The 14,721-nt window shown below is 44.7% G+C and overlaps 1 protein-coding gene across 1 annotated transcript in view; it reads right to left on the bottom strand.

Moving 5' to 3' along the window:
- LOC147012432 (uncharacterized) overlaps positions 1 to 14,721 on the bottom strand; it is a 50,173-nt gene that overhangs the window by 1,863 nt on the left and 33,589 nt on the right. Inside the window, exons 7-10 of the mRNA XM_085856644.1 lie at positions 3,070 to 3,125; positions 2,846 to 2,978; positions 2,638 to 2,699; positions 253 to 405 (exon numbers count right to left, since the gene is read on the bottom strand). Coding sequence (XP_085712770.1) covers positions 253 to 405; positions 2,638 to 2,699; positions 2,846 to 2,978; positions 3,070 to 3,125 — 404 coding nt within the window. The remainder of the gene's footprint in view (positions 1 to 252; positions 406 to 2,637; positions 2,700 to 2,845; positions 2,979 to 3,069; positions 3,126 to 14,721) is intronic.

The following is a 14,721-nucleotide window of genomic DNA, read 5'->3' on the forward strand; positions in this document are numbered from 1 at the left end:
GCCAACTCGAATGAGGAAGATTCTTTTACAAAACATCTACCTTCAGCCATTAGAACGCATACAAATTATCACGTGCTTCAACCCGAAGTCTCTGGTTGGAGACATTTGCCGGCAGCATTATTTGGCTGTCGCTGTCTTCAATTCTCGGCCTTTGGGAGTTGGAGCTCTAATATTTACTTTTTCCATCACGTGTATTAATAAAGCAATTGATTACTGCACGTTGGACTGCAGAGCTTGGTCACCACCACTCACCCTTTTCATTCGCTGGTAACATCTTAGTTGCTGAGCCTTCCATGAGGGAGATAGAAAGTCACAGTTCGCAGCTCCTTCATGATCATGTTGCTCACAGCTGAAGTCCTTTGGGATCGTTCGGTCATCCTGAAGACCTGTCTGTGACATTCGTTCCTGAAGATGGAGAAAATCATTCAAAGCTGGCTACAAGAGGTAGAAGAAGCCATCTTGATATCCTCCATTGGATCAAGTCGTTTCATGGTGCTCAACTCATCACAACATCTAATTTGTTTATGTTAAGTTCGATGAAGTAGTATGACCTCTTTGGGATAATGTATGCGCCTCACACCTAGCACTTTAATATTCTAAGCTCAGCATCAATGGGATGTTCAAAGAGGATGCTGAGGCACGGAGCACGCTCCCCTTCTACCACTCGTAGTTTACAGCTTGTTTGGTCTTTGACCTTTCAATCACCCATTCAATTCGAGCTTGGGTTTGACAAACCCACTGTTTGTTTCACTGACTAAATCCAGACCGCATCGTGCGTGTGCGTGTGTGTTTGTTCGGAACAATCTTCAGCCTTGTCTTGGTTCTTCTCGTCGTTTAGGTGTCAGCTTGCTATTTTGTCCGGTTGTATGTTTACTTCTCTTCTTGTATCAGCGATTTTATCTGCTTATCTTTCCATTTCCACTGTGCAGTATTTATGCTCCTCAGCCGTACATCGATCATCTCTTCTATGAGTCTGGACGTGCATGTGTGTGTCCGTCAAAGCGAGTGGAGTTTAGGCAGAGTCTGAGTCGGTCAAATGTCCTGAGATTACATTGTCATGATGCTAAAACCTATCCTTCAAGTATGTTCCTCCACCAGCCACTATCCCCTAAACTCTTCAGCCAGATTCATGCTCCAAACCTTTGTAACGGATCCCAATGTTGATGGAAACCATTATTTATTTGGGTCGAATCGCCAGTTGTCTTTTCATTTTGACAAAATTGATGCCAATTATCACCGAATTACGATGTGACGTGGGGGAACCAAAAAAGGAGATACTGGGGCGGAGAAGGACCTTCTGCTTGTGGATCTTTGGAAAGCTGTAGATCTTCACCGCTGTTGTAAATGTGAGATTATTCTTTGTCTGATAGCAACAAGGCAGTCTTTGTTGTTATTTGAGAGCTGTCGGTGGGGGAGGGGGAGATTGAAAAGTTTTTTGATAGGTTGTATTGTCAGACACATGAGCATTGCCATCTTGTCATTGTCCTCATGTCATCGTCCACTTGTTAATGACAGACAGATGAGTGTAAGAGCTAAGCCCGACAAGCTGATTCCAATTGGTAATGCCCAATTAAAAATGAATAAGTGCATTTTGTAAAGTCGAGGCTCATGGAATAGCAAGGTGACGTGTTGCAACAACTAAACAAGCACCGAACTGCCAGTGGGGCCACAGTGAGACACTAAGCAAGAGACTGAATGAACAAGTAAAGAGGAAACGGTAACCTCCAACTAAGAGGGTTAGCTCATGGGAGTGGTTGAGGAGTTGATGGGTGTAGAGAACACTGTCGTTAGAGATAGGGAGTTACATATAAGAGGGAACAGTATTTGAATTGTCGAAAAAGGAATAGATATTTCAGTTCCTTACTTGTTTGAGCTTGTGTCCAACTTGTTCACTCGCTGTGTTTTCCTCTCCTGACGCTCCCCTTACTTTGTCATTTATATTCCTCCAAGTCGGTGGTGTAAGGGTTTGAGCGTCCGCTCCGAGTCTGGGAGGTCAGCGGTTCAAACCTTTACTAGAGAGTTTAAAAATGGTCGTGCTGCTTCCTTGCTTGATCAGCATTTAAAATGATCAGAGGTTGGCATCCATGGGGACGAGGACATTCCCCGCTGAGTGCAGTGAGACATGCGGGGCCATTGCTGTGACATCGCTGGTACCCAGAGTGCCCCAGGAAGTGACAGCACTTCCCCCAAAATCTGCAGCTGTGTTTGTCTCATCTAAGTCTTGCAGTGTGTGTGTATGTGTGTGTGTGTGTGTGTGTGTGTGTGTGTGTGTGTGTGTGTGTGTGTGTGTGTGTGTGTGTGTGTGTGTGTGTGTGTGTGTGTGTGTGTGGCGGCAACACCACAAGCTTTAATGTATAAACAATAAAATAAGTGTTCCTCTACCCTGTGGCCAGTGTGTTCTCTACTTTTCACCGTTCTGTTCCGTTCTGTACTCTAGTTCTTCCATGAGCCTCGACTTTGTATTCCACCACCCACCCCCTCTCGCCAAGGTCATTGTACTCATTGCAGGCTCTGTGAGGAAAGAAGCAATGGCTTATCTCCAATGATTTGTGCTTAAATTGCAATCTACGTCAACCGAGCAATGGAGGGGAAAGTGGCCAGAAGCAGTTTATCCGTGAATCCAAATGTGGCTCTTACCATCACTGCATGTTTTCGTTTTGGAGAGGGCTTGGGTACGAATTCTGCACTTTGTTCTGCACCTGCTGGCACAAATGCAAAGATATTCACATGATTATATCGCAGGTGGGAGGAGTGGGGGGGGGGCAGGGGAAGGGTCATGGTGGGAGAGTCAAGCCATTGTTGGAAATGTGAGCCAGTGCTTCCACACGATGCACATATTACTGACCGGAGCACGGCATGTAAACGAAGCCTTGATGATCGCGGTATTGTCCTGCTGGGCTCAGGATGATGATGGATACAAGGATAGGAGTGGTGATGGAACACTCACGGAAAGGAGGCACCCTCACCACCATGTGGTTCTAAAGATTTCAGGAACAGCAGAGATTTAGTGCTTTTTCTTTGCCCTCCATTATAAGGTCCTTAAAAGAACTCATTTCCTTAACAGCGTACCTGGTGGAAGAACTCCTTGTCGATTGGTGCTTCGGCCTGCCATAACATCTCACCATCTGCAGAGCAGCACAACATCTGGCTTTGTCATCTGTGTTGTTTTCTGTGTCAAAGAACCCATGACCTGAGTCTGACAGCTTGAAATCGTAAGTGTAACAATTCTCCAGCAGCATGCTGCAGGTTTAGTTGATTTTGTCAAACGTGCGACATAGTCGGTGGGGGTTGGGGATAACTCGGGTAGGGAAGCTTACAAATCGAGGGGAACAAATGTGCAGCGATGGCCAAAGCAGGCGATGCAGCGATGGCTAACCCTAACAGCTTGGTATGCAGCCAGGTATAGCACAGATCTTCACCAGACCACTCACCTGAGCGAGTATAAGCAATCATCTCCCAGGCTATGATCCAAATTCTCATTGGATGCTTGTAATTCATGAAACTTCACAAAACTACCATGGTGGTTTCAGACTAAGAGCCTTGCATTATGCAAGATCAGACGTATGCTCCAAACATGTAGGGAATTTGAGTTTTCTACATATTAGACCACATACCTTCTCTGGTGAGGTGAGCGAGCATGGAATCTTTACTGTCCATGTGGCAGATGAGGCACCTGGCTTGGTGTCTTCTGAAGGACCGCACGTCCCACTATTGAGCGCGCTCATTCCCCAGGCCGCAGTGTTCAGGGGATGCAATGGGGGTGACGAGTTCTGATAATTCCAAACCAAACTTGATTTTTGGGTTAATGCTGTATTTCGTGGTTTAAAAAATGAGACATTGATTACAAAAGGAGATGAGACAATGTTGGTAAGACAAGGATTATTATTACAGCTTATCCGGAAATGGAATTCCACATAAGATATTGTTGTCGTGCACTGTTCATCCATCCGTCTCCTTTTTTTTTAAAAATTGCTGGGCCAATTCGGCTGAATGTTTGCCAGCTACATTCTGCTCCTGACTGGTAGCGGGGATTGTTAAGCTCGTTCCGGTCACGTGACTTCAAGTAGGTCAAAATGGCAGACTTGGTAAATTCTTTCAAAAATCTTCTTCTCCAGGCGCACCAGTCAGAATACGACCAAATTTGGCTTGCAACATTAGGACAGGGTCCTGATGTTAAATTGCGGAGGCCACGTCAATCACATGACCGGAAGTGTCAAAATGATGGTCGTGTAAATTCCTTCAAAAATCTTCTCCAGATAAAACAGTCAGAATGCCACCAAATTTGGTTTAGAACATTAGGCAGGGCCCAGATAAGCTACAGGACCAGTGGTCCTATTTTTATACGCCCAATATATATATATATATATATATATATATATATATATATATATATATATATATATATATATATATATATATATATTGGGGTGTATTATGTGATACCGGTCATCCGTCCGTTCCTGTCCGCACTCTAACTCCCAAAGTTTTCAACTTTCACGTTTCATATTTGGTACATAGGTACAGACTGTGGAGACGGTGTGTCGTGACATACGTTCGTCATCGAAAGTTGCCATGGCAACCAGGATGCTGTTTTCCATGTAGTAGCACAATTCTGTATATACCTTCTTGTTCGGGCGTATATTGTGCTCACTTGCACTCTTGTTATTATTTTGTACTCGCAGGGGCTACCCGGCGCTACCCTGCTGGGTGACAGTTTTCCAGGTGATAGTTTCGGGACATGATGAACATTGAAAAACGATGGAGTTATTGACTTCATGGTGGTTACCTTTTTCCTGTGGGCTGGTGGCAGTACTGCCTGACCCCACATCCCAATATACACTTTATTGGGACCTGTGGTGACCTCATAGCGGACGTATAGGTAAATGTCTGGTAGCTTAAAACCTTGCCCCGATTCTGAAGTACCTACACCCAAAATTTGGAGCCTCCAGATGCTATGGTTCGGCCGTGAAAGGATAACACACAAACAAACACAAAAATATTTACAAGATGTAGCATGTGGCTTGCTGGTTGCATCATTGTTGGGAGCATGCCGCTGATGCAGTCAGTGCCTGTTTATCAGTAAGCTGTTACCAATTTTTCCAAACTTGGAAGGATGACAGGCTCAGTCAACCCACCTGATGTTGTTTCACGGCACGACATGACCTCAAACTCAACACCTTAAGGTCTTAAGCCAGCAACCTTAACCGTTAAGCCAACACCAGACTAAGACGAAAGTGCACCGACATGACATTATTAATCACAGTAAAACAATGGAGATGATGTTGATTAGGCATGAGGCTGGATTGGGGTCAAATGAACAAAGGATATCAAAAACCTGTAAGAGTCGATGAGTTTGTGTGGATGTAGCTTTGCCTGAACCAATGGCATGTTATGGGTGTGGCATGACATCATATCTAGTATCAAGGGTTAATTCTGTGTTTGTACACTGGTTTGGATATTTACCTAATAATACAAGTTAATGTGTTACTAATGGAACATAAAATAACCTTGATGCTCTCGACCAAAAAATGCACTTAAAGTACATCTGGATATAAACTTGACGGGAAATTAAGGATCTTGAATACATCCGTATTTTCATAGCACCACCACCTCATTGACACGTCGGGTTTTAAAACTCCCTGATAAAAATTTTTTTTGTTGTTCTCTAAAATCTTCTTGTTTTAATACATAGTCAAGGCTCATGGAACAGCTGGAACACAGAATGGATCTTCAGAATCGGTAACGTAACAAAAGGAACAGCAGGAGGAGAACGGGGAAATAGACAGAGACGGACAGATAGACTCAGCTTCATCGCAAGAGATTCCAATGATCTTGAAAGCATTGGATTCCACAGCATCAAGCTGAGCAACATGAGAGGCAAGAGAGCCAGGCCAGAGGGGAGAGCAGTACTCCATTAGGCTGCGGTGAAGGCCTTGTAGGTGGATAGGAGCTCAGGTGTGCCAAGGAAGGACTTTTCACGAAGGAGGATGCCTAGTCAGCGTCTGGCTATGGAGGGCAATTTTAAAATGTGTTTTTCCCAAGAGAGATCATAGCTTAGAGTGAGACCCAAGAGTTTTAGTGACTGAACCTCGAAGAGGGGTATTGGGTAAGTAGATGGGAGGGTTTGCAGAATGGTCCTGTGAGAGGGAGAGACAGAGACAGAGACAGACAGGTTTGATTGATTTCTCAGGATTGAAAGACATGTTCCAAATGTTTAACCAGTTTGTGATTTTTGTCAAGGTCTGAGGAGATGGAAGAGGCTGTCTGTCAGAAGGATGAGGGGTGTCACGGCAGAGTGAAGTCATCAGCAAAGAGATAGAGATTTTCCAGAGTCAGTGAGATCATTGATTAAGATGAGGAATAGGATGGAGCCAAGAACACTGCCTTGGGGTACTCCAGGCTTGACAGGAAGAGGAGAACAAAGGATTCTGTTGAGAGCCACATTGGGTGCATCAAACGCCCCCTTTTTTGCGAAAGTTTGAAAAACATAACGGCGATAGGACAGATGTGTTCGAATACATGAAGAAACATTTCTCATTTTTTTTCAGAATTTTCGGTCATCATCTTGGGGGTCCACATCGGGGTCAAAGTTCAGGCACGCAGCTCCTGCGCATTTTTCAGAATAAGTGTTATTTTTCACTGTATAGTGATCAAAACTTGTATCTGGTGGTGAAATAATTCTGACATATCGATGTACTGCTCCTTTGGTGATGTTCCAGTGATATAGAGCCAATCAATTTTTCCGGGAAACTGGTGATTTTCCCAGAAAAAAAACAACAAAATAGTAACAAATGCCTCGGTTCTATCAAATTCACGGCTTTATTACCCAGAATTATGTGTATTCATATCAAGGTACTCGTATAATATCAATGATCAAGTTTCAAGCGTTTCCGGAGATTTGGATTCTCTTTCCTGTCGTTCTCAGTGACTTGTTGGACATTCTGAAAGTGTTCTTCAGACCTAGCCGCACCGAGACAGTCCGTTCCGAGTTTTATTAGACGTTCAGCCGCATCATGAGTTGCATTGAGTGGTTTGATTTTAGATTTTGAATCCACATAGGCTGGAAGTGTTTCCCACTCACTCACTTCATACGTTAAGAATGAATCATCCAGTTCAAGTTCTCGGAACACAAACCAATAATCAACCGAGACAAAGTCAGATAGGCTAGATGTCAAGTGAATGTCCTTGGGGAAGTGAGGCTTTCTGAAGTCTGTACCAAAGCGCCCAATAAGCAATAGTCCAAGTTCCTCTCTATCAGGCTTGACAGAGATGATACGGTCAGCCAGTCGACGCTTCTCTGCACTTGGAACATGCTCACTGAATATGGCTAAGGGCACAAACTCAGCTGTTAAGTACCAAAGATGACGCTGTAGAGCTTTGATAGCGGATGCAGAAACCTCGGGGTCCACAGATCCATAGCGTATGAGATATTTATACAGACACAAATCATTGTATGGCGCATGTACACAATCCTCCGGGAAAAATACCATTTTCCGGGAAACTGTGCCAACAAATTGCAAGCCAACCGTGTTACAAACATCACGAAAGGAGCAGTACATTGATATGTCAGAATTATTTCACCACCAGACACAAGTTTTGATCACTATACAGTGAAAAATAACACTTATTCTGAAAAAATGCGCAGGAGCTGTGTGCCTGAACTTTGACCCCGATGTGGACCCCCAAGATGATGACCGAAAATTCTGAAAAAAAAATGAGATGTTTTTTCATGTATTCAAACACATCTGTCCTATCGCCATTATGTTTTTCAAACTTTCGCAAAAAAGGGGGCGTTTGATGCACCCTAAGCCACACATTGGCAACGAGAGTGGAGGAAGTCAGTAATCCATGTGTGGAATTGACCTTGGATTCCATCGGCAGACAGTTTTGAGAGCAAGGCGGGATGCCAGACTGTATCGAAAGCTCAAGATGTGTCCAGAGAGTCGGCCCTTATCTCAAGTCTGATATTGAAGGCTTCCATTCATTGTTGGGAGAGTAGAACCAGCATGTCCAAAGTAGAGTGACCAGGTCTGAATCCGAATTGATGATCTGAGATTAGGCTGTTGGAGAAAAGGAATGATTTTATGTCAACTGTGATGAGGGATTCCATGATCTTGCTGATGATTGGAAGCAAGCTAATTGGCCTGTAGTTAAGGGGATCCGTTTTTGCACCTATTTCATGTAATGCAGTGATGTTGGCTGATTTCCAAAAAGAAGGAAGATGACCTATAGTAAATGACAGGGTGAAAAGGGCAGAGAGAGGAAGTGCAAGAGCAGTAGAGCAGGTTTTTAGGACATGTGAGCTGATGCCATCTGGTCGAATCTAGTAGAGTAAATTTGTGGTTTGACCCCCAAAAAATTGATACAAAAGGTTTTTCAACGGTTTTGGGTAGGTTTTGACCTCCAAAATAACATACTAAAAATCTACTCAAATCCACCTACCGGAAAGTGCCTATTTTCAAGATGGCGTCCAAAATGGCCACCGTGGGCTTAAATTTCCATAGAATGTGCAATAGCTGGCCTACATTTGTGATTTTTGTGTCAATTTCTATGTTTTGGAGGTCAACAAATCCAATGAAACCATTTTCAAAGCTGATCAGTGATGGGAAAAACCTTAAATCCAAGATGGCGTCCAAAATGGCCCCCAAAATGGCCACCATGGGCATAAAATTGCTACGAAATTGTCAAATACCGTGCATGTGTGATATATGTGTCGATTTCTATGTGTTGGCGGTCAACAAATCCACTGATATCATTTTCAAAGTTGATCAGTGATGGAAAAGCCTTAAATTCAAGATGGCGTCCAAAATGGCCCCCCAAAATGGCCGCCATGGGCATAAATTTGCTACTAAATTGTCAATAAATGGACTACATTTGTAGTGTTTGTGTTTATTCCTATGTTTTGGAGGTCATGCCCAATCCTTCAAATAGTGTCTACCTGAAAAGTTGTCCCGTGTGTAGTGATCAGAATTAATTGACCATCTTGTGCATAACATAAATAAAAATATGCTTTGGCAATTTAGAAAGTAATAAATTAATCGGCTCTCACAATGATCACCATTTCCTCTAGAACGTACTTTCAATTAAAATGCCTTCAAGTTAGGGTAAATCGAAAACGTCAACGAAAGTTCGTTCATTGAAGTAGCATTTACCATAGATAAACTATGCTTCCTCTTCGTCCTCCGATACTGTCTTGTTGAAAGGATTTTCGCAGGTATCAAGTTGACAGGGTCCGCAGACGCTGTGGCATGGCAGACCGTATCCCCTACAGCTACAGCGACTTGTTCTACAGCCAGTTGTGCAGTTGCATCGGATCATCTTCAACAACTTTTCTGGAGCAGCGTCCTTGTCTGACATGACTGGAACTAGTTTATTGTCCTCCAGTTTCCAACCCCAGTCTGTTGGCTTCAAGTTTCCATTCCTCCCCATCCAGACCATAATCTGATAGTATACTCTCAGAGAGTGAAACCTTGTTGAAGACGCTGTTGGTGGCAGACGTTCTGGGGAGACAAACGACTTAGCTGAAGCCAGTTTCTTCACAAAGACATTATATCGCAACTTGGCGAGGGAATCACAGGGATGTCCTCCAAATAATACTTTCATGGCATTGTTGCCGTTTTCCACAACCATGTCTCTTGTTTGGTTGGGGACAAGGAAGGTGTTTGCACAAGTCTTGATTGCTGAATCCCCCTTTGCCAGTTTCTGAAATGCTGACTTTTTTCCAATTCCAAATACTCGAGATGTCGAGTCACACCCAGTGAAGGCATGAAGGAAGAGAATATGTGGGCATAGCTCTTCACCCAATGATACTTTCAGCTGGTTGATATTGTGCACCTTCCAGTTCCTGGATGAATTGTCAGAACGAAAATACAGTTCTTTGCTGTCGACGCTAGCGTAATGCAATAATAGCACCAACAGATCTGTATCTTCTCCAATCAGGGTAGTTGATTGTTGGTATGACGATGTCACTGCCGCTTTTACTATGTCTACATCGGCATCCCCTGGTGCATGAATTACGTTCAAGCCAATTTTCTTCATTTCCTCACTGATGAGGTTGATGAGCTGTTGCTTGTTGGAGCTCCTGGACAGGAACTCATCCTTTTGCCAGAGAATTCTGTTCCAGGTGTGAAGCTGACTTCGGGATGAACAATATGGCCACGGCGCTTGTGTGTATTGTCCTTAATAGATGGTCCATCATCATAACCATCAAAAACGACTGTTGCTTTTCCATAGTGACGAATAGTGAAGTCAGCATACGACTTGGCTATCACATTGAAACTGTCCCCGGCTGTCCATGACAAACGATGCAGCAAGGAGCCACCATCAAGAACATAGTGCTCAGTTTGGGGAACAGAGTCAGACACGGTATCATTTGACACTTTGGCAGAATGGTCTCTGATAGCTTGAACTAATTGAGGTTTGTCAGCCTTTCTGAAAATACCTATACCCTCAAACAGGGCAGGGGGAAATGGGCTCAGCTCATAGCCCATGACATCTTCCAACGAAATGTCTCCTGTTTTTGACACAACAAGAAATCTTTGAAAGAGTAGAGCAGGGTCAATTACTCTGTCTGGACCAAGTTTAACTGAAGATACATCTCCAAGTGTTTTGGCTCTGTCTTTTCATTTGAAGGAAGATGTGAAAGCGCGTTTATTGATCATACTTTCCATAATCTTCTCTCCAACAGACTTATGCTCGTGGACAATCACATCCGACGCGGCCACCACTCCAGTCACAACATTTCTTAGTGAGGGATCTGGAGAAAACGGAGAGCATTCACTGAGTTTTGAGCTGATTTTGGCTAGGTCAGAAGCATCTCTTTCCATCCTTGCACCACTCGATTCCTTGTGTTGCTCACTAGTCGTGTACAAAAGATCAGTGAATTCCTGCATCGCACTGTTTTATTCCAACGTGACCGGCATTGACATTGTCCATAGAGACCGTTGTTCTTCACCCATCCCACTTCCGCGTGTTAGGCCACCAGTGCTCTTCAGGGATCTCATCAAGGTCTGTTCGATGACAAGATCAGGGCTTAGACCCACTCAGAACTTATTACGCCATCCATTTTGGACGCCATCTTGGATTTAAGGCTTTCCCATCACTGATCAACTTTGAAAATGATTTTAATAGATTTGTTGACCTCCGAAGCATAGAAATTGACACAAAAATCGCAAATATAGGCCAACTAGTCTATGCCCATTCTATGGCAATTTAAGCCCACGGCGGCCATTTTGGACGCCATCTTGAAAATAGGCCCTTTCCGGTAGGTGGATTTGAGTAGATTTTTAGTATGTTATTTTGGAGGTCAAACCCTACCCAAAACCGTTAAAAAACCTTTTGTATCAATTTTTTGGGGGTAAGGCTATTTTTTGTTGTAGATTTACCTGACTAATCAGTCAAGGGATGCCAGAAACTTCTCCAGGAGCAGTTAATGTATGACTGGGAAAGATGGGTACAAAGAGAGTGAGGAGTTGGGGACACAAGATTTTGAAGCAAACACAGAATTGAGGCATTCCACATTCTCACAAGCAGACTCGGCTGTGGAAACATTGAAAGTGAGGGAAGGGATGAAGGGGAGCATAGACCAAACACAGACTTGACAAGGTGCCACCAGGTTTTGGAGGAGGGAGACAACTTCGAAAGTTCATTCTTGAGATTGGAGAGAAGTTGTTTTCTGACTCTCCTGAGGGTAGACACACACTTGTTGTGCACTTTGTGGAATGATCTGAGGTTGCCTTTGGTTGGAATTGCCTTCCAGGAGGAAAATGCAAGTTTTTATTTTTATTTTTATTTTAAAGCGATAGCCTCGCCACAAGATTCAGATAACCAATAGCGGGAGGATGGGTAAGATGAGATGGGATGAATCTGTGGAAGAATTCCCAAGCTGAATGAATATATGGGGCAGTAGATATAGGAGACCAGTCCTAAAGTGTGATGGCTGCTTGCAGTCCCTGCCAGTTTGGCTCAGTGAACTGTTAGACTCACCGGTGCTGAGGCTGTTCTTTGAGAATGGCCAGAGAGATGTTTACCTTCACAAGCACATGATTAGATGAGCCAAAACTTGGGCAGAGGACGAGTAAGATACGTTGGTGGGGAAGTTGGTCATCGCCTAATCCAGAAGGGAAGATCTGCCATTGGGAGAAATCCGGGTTGGAAAGTTTACAGATCGATTTAGTCCCATGGAGTCAGAAGTCCTCTGCAGAAGTGTCATTACTGGTGAGAGAGGTACCAACACACACCAATTAGCATGTTGCTACATATGAAGAAGAATTGGAATGAGTGATTAAAAGTTTGTCCATGTCATGAGAGATAGAGATAGAGATAGAGATAGAGATAGAGATAGAGATAGAGATAGAGGGAGTCATCACTGTTGGGAGGACGGTACAATACACAGAGAAACATGAGGTGGGAATGGAGGGTAAGTTGCAGCCAGAGGTATTCCTGGGGTTTGGGAGGTGTAAGAGCGGTACACCGACAGTGGGAAATCGAGTTCTTGATGAAAATGGCAACTCCGCCACAAGGAAGGGGTTCAGGCTTATAAAATCGGAGGAGGTAATCACCAGGGAGAGATGCTAAGGATTCAGGGACGTCCTGTGGGAGGAAGGATTCTATTAAACAGATGATGTCTGGTTTATCGGCAGCGGCATGTGGTTTTTTTTTTTTTTTGTATACCTTGTCGAGGCTCGTATGAGAGCTAACACACAACTCACAGCAAGGGGGCATGAGACAAGAAGGGCGGGAGTGGAAGGGACAAAACAGTGGGGAACAGACACATTAGGTGAACTGTGGAAGGGAGAGGGATAGGGATGGGATGGGGAACATGGCGAAGAGAAGATGGACATTACAGGGACTTTCAGGAAGGAAAGCAGGGGAATTGAAGGAAGTGGGCTTGGGTGGATTATCGGGGGTAGAAAAGATCGAGGATTTGGATGGGGGAAGATAAGAGGTGGTGGTGAACAGCTGTTTTGAAAGCCTGGAGGGAAGAATGGGAAAGAATAGAGTGAGGAAGTTTATTCCAAAGGTGGGAAAAAAGAGGAATGAAAGATTTGTGTTGTGAAAGGTTTGTGTTGAGAAAGGTTTGTGTTGAGAAAGAAAGATTTGTGTTGAGAGATTTGTGAGGTTGGAACAGAGACCTCGGATATTTGTGGTCCACACAGTTAGGGACGGGGGAGGGGGGGGTCAGCTACGATGTATGAATGTGGAAAGGAGAGGTTGCGGGGTGGGGGGAAGCCGGGATGGGTTTAGGGAGGGGGACGGGAAGCAGGGAGGGGGAGGGGAAACTGGGAGGATGTGGGGAGGGGGTGAAACCAGGAGGGGAAGGGGGAGAAATGGGCAAGGGGGGAGCGGGCGGGAAGCAGAGAGGGGCAGGATGAAATGGAAGCTGAGAAGGGGCAGGAGGAGGGGGAGCAGATGGGGGAGGGTACTGACATGTTGGGGTTTGACACCATGAATGGACGTGAATAGGAAATTATTGTCGTGTGCACACAACCTCTGCTAAATTGATGTCAGGATTCCCAGACTGGATAACCTGTGACAGACTTCCTGGGTGGGGTGGTGGTGAGTGTTTTTGGTTGAATGCATGGAGGAAAATATGTCGTCTGTAAGTGAAAGAGGAGGCTGGACGAACTTAGCGTTTCGGAGTGAGGAGGTTTCTGTAAATAAGCCTCGTCAAAGAGAAAGGAAGAGATTTTGATGAAGAATAAGAGGAATGAATGGGTTTTTTTTTTTTTTTTGTATACCTTGGTCGAGGCTCGTATGAGAGCTAACGCACAACTCCCAGCAAGGAGGCATGAGACAAGAGGGGCGGGAGTGGAAGGGACAAAACAGTGGGGAACAGACACATTAGGTGAACAGTGGAAGGGAGAGGGATGGGGATGGGACGGGGAACATGGCGAAGAGAAGATGGACATTACAGGGACTTTCAGGAAGGAAAGCAGGGGAATTGAAGGAAGTGGGCTTGGGTGGATTATCGGGAGTAGAAAAGATCGAGGATTTGGATGGGGGAAGATAAGAGGTGGTGGTGAACAGCTGCTTTGAAAGCCTGGAGGGAAGAATGGGAAAGAATAGAGTGAGGAAGTTTATTCCAAAGGTGGGACAAAAGAGGAATGAAAGAGTGAAGATGAGCAGTGATTCGTGATTTTGGTAGTTTTACCAGAAGGGGGTTGTTGGCGGACCTTGAGCGCCCTGTGGAAATGTGGTGGGGACAAATCGCAGAGAGAGCAGGGGAGGCAAGGCTGGAGAGGAGTCAGTAGAAGACAGAAAGACCACCGACCAACCTACGGTGATTGAGTGAGAGGCCCAAAGACTCAGTTTCATTGCGGGAGATGCTGATGATCTTAAATGCCCTGGTTTCGACAGCGTGAAGCCGAGAAAGGTGGGAGGCAGGAGCACCAGCCCAGAGGGGAGAGCAGTACTCCATCAGGCTATGGACAAAAGCTTTGTAAGTGGTCAGGAGCTCAAGAGGGCCGAGGAAGGACTTTGTACGACGTAGGATTCCCAGTCGGCGACTAGCTTTTGAGGCGAGGTTGGAAATGTGACTTTCCCAGGAAAGGTCATGGCAGATAGTGAGACCCAGAAGCTTGAAAGAAAAGACTTCTTCCAGAGGATTGTTGAGAAAGTGGATGGGGGGGTTTTGTAAACGGTCCTTTCGAAGAGACATAGTGAGAGTGTGAGATTTGTCTGGATTGAAAGACATGTTCCACGTGTTGGACCAGTTTGTGA

The sequence above is a fragment of the Eptatretus burgeri genome, chromosome 15, assembly GCF_056783735.1.
Source record: "Eptatretus burgeri isolate ZD-2024b chromosome 15, Ebu_testis_v1, whole genome shotgun sequence".
NCBI classification, from domain to species: Eukaryota; Metazoa; Chordata; class Myxini; order Myxiniformes; family Myxinidae; genus Eptatretus; species Eptatretus burgeri.